At 40.6% G+C, this 15204-nt stretch overlaps 1 protein-coding gene across 1 annotated transcript in view; it reads right to left on the bottom strand.

Annotated features, from left to right (window-relative positions):
• Positions 1–6181: 6181 nt before the first annotated feature.
• RAD51C (RAD51 paralog C) overlaps positions 6182–15204 on the bottom strand; it is a gene marked incomplete at its 5' end in the record, with an annotated part of 16439 nt that continues 7416 nt past the window's right edge. The window contains 3 exons of the mRNA XM_009871423.1: positions 6182–6500; positions 10092–10152; positions 12380–12440. Coding sequence (XP_009869725.1) covers positions 6399–6500; positions 10092–10152; positions 12380–12440 — 224 coding nt within the window. The remainder of the gene's footprint in view (positions 6501–10091; positions 10153–12379; positions 12441–15204) is intronic.

Genomic DNA, 15204 nt, shown 5'->3' with positions numbered 1-15204 from the left:
ACCAGAAAAGCAAATATTTCCAAGCCTTTGGCCGTTCTCATTTTGAAGGCACATCTACTGTTGCATGTTATGTGTGGGATAATGCATGAAATGAGACTTGCAATATACTGTTGAAAGGGATTAAAATCCCTTATATGTATTCGTATGATCAGTATCGGTCACCTTGTGAATGTGACTACGTACGTCTGTTCTTTTTATAGCTCTTCAAAGTGAGACAATTATTGTTCAGTTCACTGAGAGGATTTCAGTCGGTTAAGAGTAAAGAAAGCAAGAATTTGAAAGGAACACAGTGGCTCTTGTTGACAAGCCACGTCAAACTCCAGTTAATTTTCTTAGGTTCAGTTTGCAGTTTTCTTAGGTTCAGTCTGCAGTTTTAAAGAGCACAGTGACTTTTTGTTACCACAGCTTCACTGTCTCCGTTGCCGTAATAAGTACTGTGTTAGGATGTTCTTAAATACCAAAGTCCTTGTCTCTGTTTCATTCTCTCTCTTTTTTAAAGTTTTTGAAGTCAAGTCAGCTTTTCCAGTGTAGTAGTCAGAGATTATTCTGAAATATCCACATCCATTGCAAAACACAGCATTTGAGGCCTGCATCTCACTTCCAGCTCTTATGGAAATTTCCGATCCCATTCCAAGGAAAAATCCATTTTCAGCCTTCCATTCAGCCCCCTGTTTAGGAAAGGGGGTGGTCTGACCAGCAGTAGTGAGGGATAGGGTATTAGTCCATGCCTATGTAGTTAGATTTGGAAATCTGTTGGAGAAAAGTTTGTGGGAGAAAGAACTAATGAAAAGCTGAGCACTTCAGAATGACTGAACAGGTTTGGAACACTGTCAAAGCAGATAGAGCACACACAACGTGCCTTGTTTCCCCTTGACAAAGGCAAAGACAAAATTTGTTACGTCAGAAAACCGTTGACTGACTGATTGACGAGTGCCTGGAAATTAGCGCCCGTGGGATTGCCTCGGCAAAACCCAGCTGACCGCGGCACGCTCAGCATTGGGGCCTGCATGTTGTCAGATTGTGAGATCGTCCATCCTGCAGGCAGCAGCACACCAGAGGCCAGTATCTTCTTGTTAAGGTTGATCCACTTCAGCAGTCAGTCGCTCTTCATTGTCATAATTTCCTTTTACTGCTAAACGGAGATGAGGGGCACAGACCTCCTGGATATCAGCAAGCCACAGAGTGTGCTGGCAGTGTTACCGTGCCAGGCCCTTCCTCTGTACTTTCCATTTTTGCAACACATTTTGTCTGAGGCTGAAGTCCCGTGGTACCACGCTGTGCGAATACGGCGCTACTGGAATTCCGAAGCCTGCAGCTCAGTTTTGCTCTGAGGAGGCGATTCAAGACGGCCTGGCATGTACCACTTAAATGCCATTTATGCTCTGTTCTTGGAATTTAACAGTGTGTGCATATTCTGCCCTTTTGGGGTGGAGGATGAAGTTCATCCCAAAATGAGAGCAAAGTTTAAGGCAGGCTTGCTAAGACAGGTACCTAATGGGATAAAAAAAATTATACTGGTTCTTCCACAGCCTTACTTTAAATGAATTTCTCACCATCTTACTGAAGATTAGATTGCTGATTCTGTGTTATCCTGCTCCAGTCACAATACCTTGAATTTTAGAGTCACCTACTTTGAAACATGTCCTAAAAAAACCCCAAACCTAAAACCAAAAGAACTTAAAATACCCAGCCACTTGCATGAGGACCAGAAATCAACTGTTGCACACTGTTGTGTGCAAACTCTGGCCATTATTGTGATATACGTGCTATAAGGGTACAGATAAAACAGAATGGTAGGATTCGAAGCGTGTGTGCTAACTCCTTTGAACAGTCTCACATTCTAGGATTTAGCCACAGAAATTTGTATTAATTCTACAAAATAATGAATGAATAAATGTCTTTTAAAGACATTTTTGTGATGTTCCATAATGCTTACAGTCAAATCTGTAATAAACTTATATAGTAAAAAAGGTGTTAAAAATGTGTTACAATCTCATATTGCCATGCTATGCTTTGTAGGCATAATTTTCATGCTAAGGAGACAACTTGGTCTTTACTTCAAAGCATTTTATTCTAGCAACATATAGAATACAAAAATAATCACTAAGTGTAGTTGTAACTCTGTTGCTAAAATTACAGTGGTTCACACTAAATAAATTAGAGTATTAGAAGTATACATGTCATGAATTTAAAACTCCAGGATAATGCAAAGTGAGATACCCAGCTGAGCACGTATTCTAGCAGCATGTTTGGAGGCTTCGGGAAAAGCATCCAGGTCTAATTAGAACCATTTATTGAGGTCTGCAGAGTTGCCTTTTTACTTTCCTATATTCAGTACTAGATATTTTACATTCTCATTGTTTGACACTGAAATATGCTTTTTTTTAAAAATTGTGTTTAATATCCTGATGCTTCTCTGGCTCCATTTGAATCAATGGCAAGTAATTTTTGCAATAAAATTAACAGTATTAGCTATAATTCTTGAAGAATGGCTTTGTAAAGTACGTGCTTTTCTTTCCTTCCTTTCAGCATGTAATCTAACATTTTTACTGCTTGTATAGTGATTGAACTATTACTTTTAACACCGTTTATTACTGCTATAGGTATAGTTAAAACTGTGTAGACTTAGACTCTAATAAATAGATAGTGCATATTGTATGAATATTTCTTGCTTGTAGGAAGCAAGACGGTAGCTTACTGTTTAACAGTGGGTGCATTTGTGGGTGAAATTGAGTACTGGGAAGGGGGCCAGTTCCCGGTGATTTCATTCTTCAGTATAGAACACTAATGCAGAAATCTTGCACCAGCCAAGGGAAGCCAACTCTCCTGGCCCTAATCATCCAAAATGACTCCATGGCTAGAAGCCACAAGATGCCGAGTACGCAGCCCGGGGAGCCAGGGAGGGGGAAGCCCAGGAGCAGCTGGCACCAGTTCCTCCAGTCGAGCGGAGGACTGATGCGGAGGAGGGCTGGCCAGGCTTCTCGGTGGCCCCGGGCACTGCCAGCTCCAGCAGCCGGTGGCTCGCATTCCCCCACAGCCGGGCTCCTGCACACTCGCTCTCAGCAGGGTCGTTTTGCTTGAACTGGTGTGGGAATCCCGAGTTAACTTCCCTGGTTGTCATCTTGTGAAAAGAAGCAGTGTTTCCCTTCTATACTCTGTTGTAGTGTTTGTGTTACTGCAGTCTAAGCGCTCTGTTTATTCAATTTCCCTCAACATGCTCTGTCTTAGGACAAGAAAGTAATCAAAATAATCAAATGTATTTCATGTAGAATTGGCAAGTGTTAAAACAGCTTAATGTGCCTTTCTAAATAATTACGATCCTGAGCATTGTCGAGACGGTCTCTTCTGAGAAGCTGGAACAAAAGGACTTGTTCTTCCAAGTTAGATACCTTCTTTTGTTCAGCAAAACGGTGGAGGTAAAAAGGCAGACGGTAGGGATTTCACCTTTGTCATTGATCTGTGAAATACCTTAGAATAAATATGATTCTAACTTTAGCCCCCCTCAAGATAGCTAAAGGAACAGTAACTGAAATTCAACAGGAAAATAGGGGCTATATTTTAAACATACTTTTCTGAGCCCTGTATTCAACATTCAAGTTCGGAGCTGAATCTCCTTCCACGTTGGTCAACCAGTTTGTAATCGACTTCAGTACGAGACTGTCTCCGAAACCTGAACCTTGGCTACACCTTCTTACCTTCAATTAAGCTACTTGTTCTCTCTGTTTTCTTAAATCTATTCTAGTTGAAAGTTAGTTGGTTTCTCAGCATTTCATAATCAAAAAGGTGCAGAACACATAAAATTGAGAAGAAATAAATCATTATTTGCTCTGTGCAAATTAAAGAGTTTCAAAGCAGGATTCTGGGCTTGAGAAGTGTCCTGTGGCCACAATGTTTTCCTGTTGCCAAGCCCCGTGGTAGATCCTGTATTCCTGTCGTGGTGACGAGGTAGGTTCCTTCACCACAGATAAATGTTGTCCCTACAAAATGGAATAATTCTAAACTCAGCATGATGGTTAAAGCTCTTGGCGTTGAGAAAACTGGGACTTCACTAGCAAATCGACCTTTTTTTTTTTTTTATTCAGTGTTGTGATGTCAGCTAGTTAGAATTTTAGCTTTTGTGCAGCCATGAAATTCTCTCCTGCCGCTCACTGCTGCGCACTGATGCTGTGAAATGCAGGAGAATTCCAGGCACGTGTAAGAAAATACCAACTTGCCATGAAGGACTTGTTGGTGAGGCAATGGTCAAATTCTTACTTTATATGTAAATCTAAGCCTGGAACATCTTCCTTGTCTCCAGCAGATGAGAACGAAATCTGGCTCATTTAATCTAATTTCGTCTCCGCCAACAGATCCTTCTCTCTAGTTCTGGTCTGCAGAGCTGATTTTTATAATAGCTTCAATATGAAAAAAAATAAATAAATCTCAGCATAGAGAGCCTCCAGTGTTTCCTTTGGATGTTTTGTAGCTCCCGCTGTTAACCAGTAACTATGCAATTTTTTTATTGTGATAATGATGCCTGGGATGCTAGAAGATCTAACATTTACTCAGACAAAACAATTTATCTTGGTATAACAGGATCAGCATCTCAGCTGGGGCTTCTAGATTCAACTCTACTACAAACAAAATGAAAAAAACCACAGCCAGCTGAAATTAATAGTATATTGCAGACATGTCCTTACTCTCTTCGCACATGGAAGAATGTGTTGAAGATATTAAATCAGAACACAATAACTTGAGAGAAATGGATTTATCGAACACGTTGGAGAGCGGCTCTCACTTCTCACCAACAGCGCTTCTTAAAATACCGCTACAGCATTCTTAATGGACGGTTTTCCTTGTGGCTCCGTCGGCATGTGTGCTGTGCTGGCTCGCCCCTCCTCTTGCGCTGCGCTACGTAGGAAGCTGTTATTCCCACATGGACCATTTGCTTGCTGACATCACATGCGGTAGGATCCTTTTGTTTGCCTGTGTCTCCTGCATTGAAATGTGTGTCTGAGTCACAGTTCCCGCTGCCTTTCTTCCTCTATGTCATGATTGCCCGTGAGCTTCTCTCCGACTCAGTTTTTAAATTTTGACACAGCCCAGTTTGCTGCATGGGCATTGAATACTTTTAATATGCTCTTATGTAATTTATATCCACACACTATGATGATCCAAAAATCACTGCCACTCTTTTTGCAGCTTTTCAAATAGAGAAATTTTGTGACTCAGATTCAGCACTGAATTTTGTTTCAAGGCAAAGTCAGTTTAGCGTTACTAAATTAAAAACTAAGGATAGTGACTCCCACACCTCGAATTCTCCATTTAGCCTGCTGGCTGCATTTCCTCAGCTATAGCGTTATCAAGCACTATGCCAGAAAGGGGTCGTGTGTGTACAAACACCTCTCTTAATTGAAGTAGTTACTATTTTGCACTGCAGTATCTTTCTTCACTAATAATCTTATCGATTGTCCTGGCCCACAGCAGGGGTTTGGAACAAGATGATATTCAAGGTCCCTTCCAACCTTAACCATTCTGTGATATGTTTTCTCTTAATAAGAGAACAAAACCCTGCTGTATTTTCAGTTCATTCATTTGGTTTAGATTCTGGAGCTGCTAATTTATGGCTGGTGTCTAAGAATCCAGGGTTTTCTCTTGAGTAAAGCCATAAACAGAACAGATCCTGGTTGCAGGATCTTCATTCTGAATGCTTTGATAACAGAAGAACATGGAAGCTAAAGGCTGTGCAGCAGTTCTGTGCAAGCTTGAGTGATGGTGAAATACTCTTACTAAGACAGAAACATAAAACTACCACGCTGGATTAAATCTTGTGTCCTTGAGATCTAGTCCTTCACCTCTTCTCTTATCACTACAAGCTGGGAAGTTCCAAACAGAGCTTTGTTTGTCCTTGATCAAGGACTTTGCAGCAGGTAAGGGCGAATGCCTGAATCTGGCACACCACTGAGGCATGTATTTGTCTTAAAGCATCCATCAGCAGCTCCACTGCCTTCTGCTGTCATCTGAGGCATGCGAGCAGATGCTGTGTGAAACCTTGTTAAAATTCAGATACGCACAAAACCAGATGAGTGATCAAGACCTGTGTCATTAAATATACTGTATTAGATGCTTGCATTTCATTGGGTTTTTTTACCCAGAGTAAAAGTTGTTGCATTCTCCATCTCCACAAAAAGCTGAAGTCTCTTGTTATAGAAAACATAGATTTTTATTACAAAAGTACAATTATGCCATACACAAAGGAATTTCCTGCAACAGAAATTTGTATATCGCAGTCTTAATTTTAAAATAATGTCCAGAGCAGGAATTTAAGTCAGTCTCTCAGGCTACCTTTGCTTGCCTGTTCACTCTGAAACTGGTCTCATGGAGCACACATATTTTAACATTCAACTTCTGAATCGCTGTTACTTTTCCTCTTCTCTCCGCGGCCGTTTGCGAGGGTTCATCTCGGTATCTTCTGCATGTTGAGTGACAGCTGGAGGCTGCACATCTCGGAAGCCATGAGACTGTAACATATAAGCAAAATCATGTGATAACACTTCCGTGGATATAAAGCATGAGTAACTAGTTCCCAGAAGATCAGAATAAGGTATGATGCTGTCATTTATTTTAGATGAGTGGCCACAGAACGTTTATAGACCTGGCTAAGCTCAGAACTCCAAGCTTTTCAACACACATGCCAACAGTGTCTCCTCATTTTATTTTTTTAAAGATACTATATTTTCACCAACCAGGCTATCATTTTCATTTTACCAGTAATAAACCCTAAGGCTATGAAGCACTGCTTCTCTGAAAATTAACTTATGCTGCCTATTTAAATAAATTAGAAGCCAAATCCTTCAGCCCTTATTCAAGCCCCCACAGAAGCAAGGAGATGACAGGATTAAGTGCCTCAGTCATTTGCAGAAACAAAACTGTGAATTTCTAAAACCTAGGATATTTTTGTTTCATGTTTCTACTTAATGAACTGAAAACATCAATGAGACACTGGAAGAGAACAACCTATCTGAATCAGTCTCTCAACTGCAGACACTGTCCCAGCATAGTAATTTATGGGACGCAATGGGACGCAGTTTTTAACTGCCAAAAACTAAATGTACAAGCAAAAACTAGATGCTGCCACTCAGGAGGGAGCTCCAAGTGATCTATTTGCCTCAGTGCCATTTGTATTTTCTGTTACCTTAGGTCACAATTTAATGATTTTAAAAGATAGGGAAAATCAGTTTGTTAAATGTGTCATCAATGCAGATGGAGATACCGAGCTGTTGAGGGAAGCCTGCAGCTGCCTGCCTGCCCAGCTCCAGGCAAATGCTGTGCGGGAGCTCTGCTCACAGCCCGGGGAGGACTCTCACTGCAGTACAGACTTAAGAGAGGAAAAGGGGTTAATCAGAAAAAGAAGCTGCTTTGGGAGTCCTAAATGCCCAGGTCGAGACAATATGGGGATGACAGCATCTCAGGAAAGCTGACATTTTAGGTTAGTGCAGTGTGAAAAACAGAATTACTATCAGACTTGTGACTTTTCTAAAATGGCAGCGTGTCCCACACCAAGTTCAAAACAAACCAGAACCCAATCAAAATGTTTTGCTTAAGTCTCCCATCTCTGTATTTCTATTTCTAAATGCCTCACCTCACGCAGCCTGCTATGTTTTTAAAGGAACAAACGGCAAGAGGTCCCACAAGGGCAGGATTTGTGCAGTCCCTCTGCTATTATAAGCAACTCAAGTGTTTTCCTAAATAGCGTAATGGGGAATCTTTGAGTTTAGTGTTTCGCTGCTGCTTGCATCTAATCTCTGCCATTTCCCTTAGGCACAAAGGTGGATATGTAGCCAAAAATCCACTTAATCCAGCATGCTAGACTCCCAGCAAAAGCATTCCAATGGTTATAAAGGCCAAAATGTGATAAAAGTAGGCTGCTTAGTATGGATGTTTTGCATTTAGCTGAAGGTATGTACCTTCTGCATGTAGTGCCTCAAAAATACAATAATTTTGTTACATTTGTGAAGCTTGTTAGTGGTTTTTAGATGGTGAGGATGTGGATAATGAACGAACGACCTACAAAACTCGGATCGTCTGTGGTCATTCTGAATTGTTCTTTAATGTCTTCTGGCATCTACAGATGCCAGTCAGGATTGATGGAGGGAGATGGCTTGATTATTCTCATTGCTAGTCTGGCAGACCCTCCACAGTTCAGGGAAATACCAACAATTCCTACTTGGAATATAGGTCCTGGGTGTCTGTCTTTCACAATGAAATAATCAGGTCACATTACCTGGGAAATTTAGGTGAATCGGATGATCTACTTACTCCCCTGGGCATAAATCAATTTACATTTCTACACTCTGCATTTAAGAATGAATCCTTATCGGCCTGTGAAAGAAATTCTATTCCATGTGATAGGTGTTCCACACTTGCTCAGTGGTGACTGACTTGCCAGTGTGCTGGAAAGGACACAGCCAAAAAAGAACTTCAGCTTGGTCACTAAATTACACAATTCTCCAGCAGCTTACAGGCACTGAACAGCCAGTTTTTCAATCGTACCAAAGTATCCTAAACATCTTTGAGAGGCTAGGCTTGAGGAACTTATTATTTTTTTAATTTTTTTTTTTGTATGCTCATTTTATGTAGATATGCTGGATCAGATTTGGAAATACTGAACATTTGATTTACATCTTTCGGGTTAACTACAGAGATGAGAATGAGAAATAATAACAGCAGACTGTTGCCATCAGACCTGAATTTCATGAAAGAAACAGGGATAATACATTTTTTTACTTACAGAAACCGCCTGCTGAAGCGGCTCAAAAGGATTAAGGGAAAAAACACAGGGATAATCTTAAATTTTAACTAATCTTTGATTAGAATACACTCTCAACTGTATTTCAAGATTGTGTGCATTCACACAGAAGACAACATAGATGCTTTATAATGCATATAAAATGAAAAGGAAAACACAATTAAACTGTCCAAGATAAAATCCATCTGTTTTTCAGCTGGAGAGTGAGGGCTGCCCACTCACATCGAGTGATCCAAAGAACCTGGGGATGTAGTCCCACTTACCCTTCTAGTGTTTACAGAACTAACTATATATATTTGCAGTATTTCTTCTGTCCAGGTGAATATGTTCACGACTGAAAAAATAGCTGATTTCTGTTCAGCGGTTTGAAGATCTCATAGCAGCATTAAAATCTGCAGGAAATGCTATGGCAACGTGTTTCCATGAGGACACATAGCAAATAGTTATGGCATGTACCTATGTATTTGACATTTGAAGATACAAGAGTCGAGTGGTGGGGTTTTTTAAGCCTAAATACAGCTTAGACTGTATGTATTCTCATTAATATGTATCTAAGCACTCCATAAAAGAAAATAATCACAGGATTTAACTAGGGATGAATAAGGACTCCAGCCATAAGCTGGAAGCTCCTCATATGATGGTGACAGTAGAGAAAAATCTGTATATATTGGCTGATCATAGAGTCACGGGTAGGATGGAGCTATGAAAGAGATAAATACAACCTAGGTTATATCAGGCAATACACTTAAAGCAGACACGTGGAAATACGTATGGCACAAAGCACGGGTGACACCTCTGGAATACCTTGTAGAATTCTGGTCACCCTTGTCCTAAAAGATAAACTTAACTGGAACAGATGCAGATAACAGCCACTCGGGAGATAATAACCCACCTGCCAAGGGAGAGAGCAGCTTGGCTTGTTCGAGTCTCCCAAAAGGAAGGCTCAGAGAGTGCCTGATTGCTCTCTGTAATTGCACTTAGGCCGAAAGTTAACATCAAGGGTAGATAAAATAAGCAGTACTAGCACAAGAACAGATGGGGACAGGCTGCCTGTAAATTTGGTCTGGAAATCAAAACGTTTAAGAGGACCAATGTGCTGGGTCACATTTCTAAAGAGAAAAGGTGCAAAACATTCATAAACCTGGAGACATCCCAGTTTTACTGGTTACCTTCGAAAAGACAACTGAAAGGCAAAAGTAAGAAAGCAAACATCTTTCTCAGATTTGTCTGTGTGTCTGAAAATTCCTCTGCAGCTAACAATTTGCTCCCGTCTCTGTATCTCCATCCCAAAAGAAATACTAACTGTAATGTGGTACGGTATGGTTGACTCCTTCTGACTTGGTGATTTGTACAGCGTTGCCAACCTGGTTCAACAAAAAACAGATACTTATGAGCAGTGAATACAATAATAAAAAAGTAAGCAAATGATAAGACCCAAGTTCTCCCACAATCATGGGGTAGGTGACCAGTCAAATTCTTATGTATGTATTTGCATATAGGTAATTTATACTGTAGAGGCCAAATTCCCAACCTTAAATGACCTGTCAGCTTAAATACAATGCAGACCTCCTAAAAAGAGTGAATTGATTAATTAGCCTTGTCTCATCACAGAATTTGATCGCATTTTTGGAACAATATTCATTTGGAATTAATTCCAATTGCCACTTTCTTAAAATGCAAACAAAAGAGGTTTTGAGCACAACTCTTTCCTACTCCATTAAGCAATCATTTGCTCATTGACCTCTCAAAGCTGGGAGATACCCTCAAGAATTGAAATACTTCTAGGGAGGTTTTTTTCTAGAGATTTCACAAGCCTGTCAATATAATCTAGTGCATGGAGAATAAGATGTTCTATTTCTAAGCCTGACCTTGCCACTGACATGCAGCATAACCTTGAGAAAATCATTTCACTTGTATTTCTCTAACACTTCCTTGATTTTGTGCATTTAGACTACGCAATGCATCTTGATTTGTGCTTATACGGCTCACCTAGCCCAACAGATGCTTGCATAAGAGAGAAGGAAGATTGCAAAGCAGCTCAAAAGCAAGGATTTTCCAGCCAGTCCCAGGGCTGCTAGGCTGCACCATGCCCACCTCCCCAAAACTTACACTTATGTAAAGCCAATATAGAAAGTGTTCTGCTCTCTGTATCAAGACACCCTGCCAGAGCTCCTGTTAATTATTTTTGGGTTTCTTTTTCCTCCCTGAGGTGTCACGCTATTACCGAGCACGTAATTACAGCCTGAGGATTGCTGCCACTTCGTATTAGCTACACAGGGAATTCCTCAGAACATTTAAGTGGTGGGTTATACTTTACAAAATAGCCTAAATCTGAAGCTGCGGAAGCCATGCTTTTACAAACGCTCAGCTGGAGCTCTGCTCCATGCCTCTGACTCAACAGGATCCTTCCTCACAGCTATGGGAACCCTTATAATTAAGCTCTGACATTTTCCATAGTAAAAAGACAGGTATCGTATTTGGCCAAAGAACAATTTAAAACGAAAAAAAAAGACGCAAATGGATTCTCAAATGGTCATCTTTGGGCTGCAATAACCTAATGTAAAAACAACAAAACCACAACGGATCATCAAGCATAGGTAGCTTGTGTAAAACTGAACAGTATCTAGCTATTTCTGCTTTTTACAAAAAGGCAGTTACGATCAGAATTGCTATGCTTCAGAAGGCCCCGCTCCACATTAGCTGCCTATTTAGAACTGTAAATAAAACATGTTTGTCTATCTTTGGCTCACTTTCTGGAACCTGTACTCCCAACCTTCCAAGCTGTGTTCTAGAAGAAAAAAGCTCTTTACTTTTGATATATAAAATTAACTTCTATTCACTCCGCAATCATTATGTTGATGCAACCTCTGCCTTATAAAGGCTGTTAACTAATCAGTGATGTTAATTTAATTCCAAATTAAACAGCCTGCTGTAATCATTCTCCATTGCCTTCAAATTTAGAATATAAAAATCAAAACTCTGCAAGAGTGACACAAGAAAGTGTCACTGCATTTCTTTTCGAAGTTTAACATGCAAAACTATGCACAACATTCCAGTAGCATTTTTGTTCTCTGTTTGCAGAAGATTAAGGAATTGAAGCAAGGCTTCTTAATCTCAAGTTGCTGTGTTGTGATACTACATACAAGACAAATTTAACTGACCAGGAAAGAGAAGTAGGCCTACGATCCTGAGAACCACCACCGAGGTGGAAACCCTTCTTCGGCATCTCTGTACTGACTGAGGCCTAAAAGACTGAAGAAATTCTACCTCTGGTTTACAAAATGCAGACAGTAAAAAAAAATAAAATTCTACTGAGCCATGGCATCTTGTCAGGACAGAAGTCCAGCACTATAGCAAGCCAACTATGGTGACAAGTAGGAGCAGGGCAGTTCAGCCCATGCTGTCTTAGGCTGAGCTAGAAAGCTCTTCTCAAGCCTCAGTAGCCTGGGACGTGGCAGACCAAAGCCAGAAGTCAATTCAAGGCCAGAATTCAAATTCCTGCTTGGCCACTAGAGCCAGTCTGAAAAAGGTTCTCAAAGGTCACACTTGCCAGTATTATTATGCACCTCAATGGCCAACATTTTCACTTACCTCTGAGTGTTGTCCCAGTGAAAGATTAAACGGACAGTGGCAGCGTGTCCCCAGCTTTCTCCTGGGTGACAAAATGACAGGCCATATTATTTCTCTCCTTTAACAACAGCAACATCAGTAAACTGAACTGAAAGTAGACCAGTCTTCAAAAAAAACACCTCCCGTGATTAAAACATAAATATCTTTCCTGCGGTAATGAGTCACATCTTTTTCACAGGTGCAAGGATTTCTTGACTAGTTATCAAATACACTGGGAGAAGGAATAACCTCTGTACTCACAGTGTGTTTCATAGAAAGCCTGATGCAATACTTCTATATTTGTAGACAGATTTTAGATAGACGTAATAAAGGACAGGTACTAGGCAAATCTTGAAAACAGGCAGCATGAAGAGAAGATTTTTCTAATTACTACTGAAGAAGTCTAGTGAGTATGTCTAAATCCTACTTCAAAATAGCGATACTCTGTCTCTCAGGCATAATTATGAGCAAACATCGCTCCCTTTGGGATACAAGCTTTGGGAGACGGTCTGTGATTATAAAAGCATTAAGGGCCCCTGAAGCAGTCTTCTGCTTCTGACAGCAACATGCGAAAGAACACAACCAAAAGCAAAGGGTGGGAGGACGTGGTGGAAAGAGAGAAGTTTGGATCGTTATCCTGTTTCAGGGGAAACATTCCTACCGTTTCAGTTCACACCTGACCACAAGCTCCGTCAATTTATAGACAGTTTTATTGGGTGTTTTTCTCTGTTTATCCCAGGAGACAGTCAGTAGTCCTAAGATGGATTGCATTTTAAAACAGTCTTTTATGTGAAATGTTGCAAACCTCTCCTATTCACCTGCACACAGCCCTGTAACTTCGGAATTGCTTCTTGGTCTCCGTCATGTCACCAGCCCTACATGCCCCGTGTACCCTGGTATTCATTATAGCACAGGGAATCAAAAAAACCAAAAAACCAGCTGTAATGAAGACCCAGACCCTCTAGGCATCCTGCCAGACCTTGCTCCACTATATCTGACTTGAGATTAAAGATTTTCCCTATCAGATACGGTTCTGAGTCAGAGATCAAAACACATTTTACAATGGGTACAAATTCCACAGTGGAATGTTTCCAATTGTATTGAATATGAGAGAAAAATGGTACTTGAAAAGGAAATATTTCTGAGTTAAATTGGGTGTAGATTAATATTTGACCTCCTTTCTAAATATATCCAGTAGAAATGTCTAGGAACACCCAGCTTAGCTATCACTAGTGGGAAAGCAAGCTGTCCCCTTCATAAAGCTCTTGACTTAATACCTTGCAGCATCTGTGCTTTTTTCCCCCCTCCCATAATTAAGAACTTCCCTTCTGCTACGAAGCTGAAAAGGAGTTTAGAGATTAATGCTCTTGTGAAATCTTAGTAAAGGCCGTTCCTAAAGCTTAGCAATCAATAGGGTAAAAAAACTACATAGGGGAGGCAACGGGGCTGATTTTAATTGGGACTTTGCTGCTGACCCCTCCCTCAATAGCTCCTTTGGCTACAACCATGAAGAACTAAGAGGTTCTCTAGCCTTTACGATGACACCGTTGAAATAGCATCCCTTGAGAGGGGGTCCTAAAAATCACCTTGTAATCCACCAGCTCGGTACTTGTACCAAGTCTATGGAATAAATTCACATCAAAATGAAAATAGTTTTGTACCACTCTGAAATGTGTAGCCTCAGATATTGCTGTTTAGGATGAGGGGAATCTCTCTTAGCTTAAATATTTTACCAGCTGGTGCAAAGTTTCATTTTTGCAAAAGTGCACACAGCTCAGTTTAACAATACCATGTGGTTACGCACACACTCTGGTGAAAGTCGCGGTCAGGGTATGGTCAATATGAGATTATGTCAAATTAGATGTTTGTAAAAGAAAACATGTGCGATGCAATACGTGATCTCTTTGAATTATAGCCGTCTCTGGATGTCTCCGCATTCTTTACTGTCCCTATAACTCAATAAACACAACAGCTCTCAAACAACACTGCTTATTGAAAAAAAGACAGAATCTATTAGCTTTAATTGAGTTTGTAGCCAGAAAGGCTGCCAAAAATAATACATCCGAGAGCAAGAGGCAAAGATGACAAAAAGGGTCAGATACTGGCAGCTGGGACTTTATCTGCATGCACAGCTCAAAATCCACATCCTTCCCATTCTCAGAGGAGATGGGTCTGTATTTGTTCATTTTATCTCACATCTGTGCCAGATGGTTCAATGCCTGTGCAGACACTGGGAACGTCTTTGCCTTTCTACTGTCTCCTTCTTCTCCCTCCCCTCCAGAACAAGGGGATCATTACTTGGTTCACAGAAACTGAAACAGTGGACAGATAATTTGTGCCCTTTAAGTGCATCATAAAAAAATACAAAGTTACAACCCGAAAGAAGATTTAAACCCTGAGCTTTTTCTTAATTTGTCAAAATCTCTGCTCCAGAAGAACTGTTCCATTCTCCCCTGTGACTGCAGCAGCAGAGTCTGTACGAGGTGCTCGGCTCATTACAGGGCAAAAGGGAACAACCTGTAAAAAACACTTAAACTCACTACGGGCTGTAGTTGGGGATCTCACACAGAACTTCCCTCTACATCATAACTGTACAGAGCAATCGGTAGAGAGTTCCAGCTACGCGGCAAATACGAAGCGCCTTTGCAAACAATTAATGGAATGTGTTCAAATGTAATGGCAAAATAAGCAATTTAAACTGTTTCGGAGAGGCGCTGAGATTCTCAAGGAATTTAGGAAATTGCAGCACAGTCCAAGGTGTGCAGCCATTAAACTGGGTTTTTCTGGTTTCGCGTTAACCTGTCCAT

Source organism: Apaloderma vittatum, unplaced genomic scaffold (genome assembly GCF_000703405.1).
Source record: "Apaloderma vittatum isolate BGI_N311 unplaced genomic scaffold, ASM70340v1 scaffold21266, whole genome shotgun sequence".
Lineage (NCBI taxonomy): Eukaryota > Metazoa > Chordata > Aves > Trogoniformes > Trogonidae > Apaloderma > Apaloderma vittatum.
The sequence above is the reverse complement of the archived record's forward strand: the minus strand, read 5'-3'. Positions and strand labels throughout refer to the sequence as shown.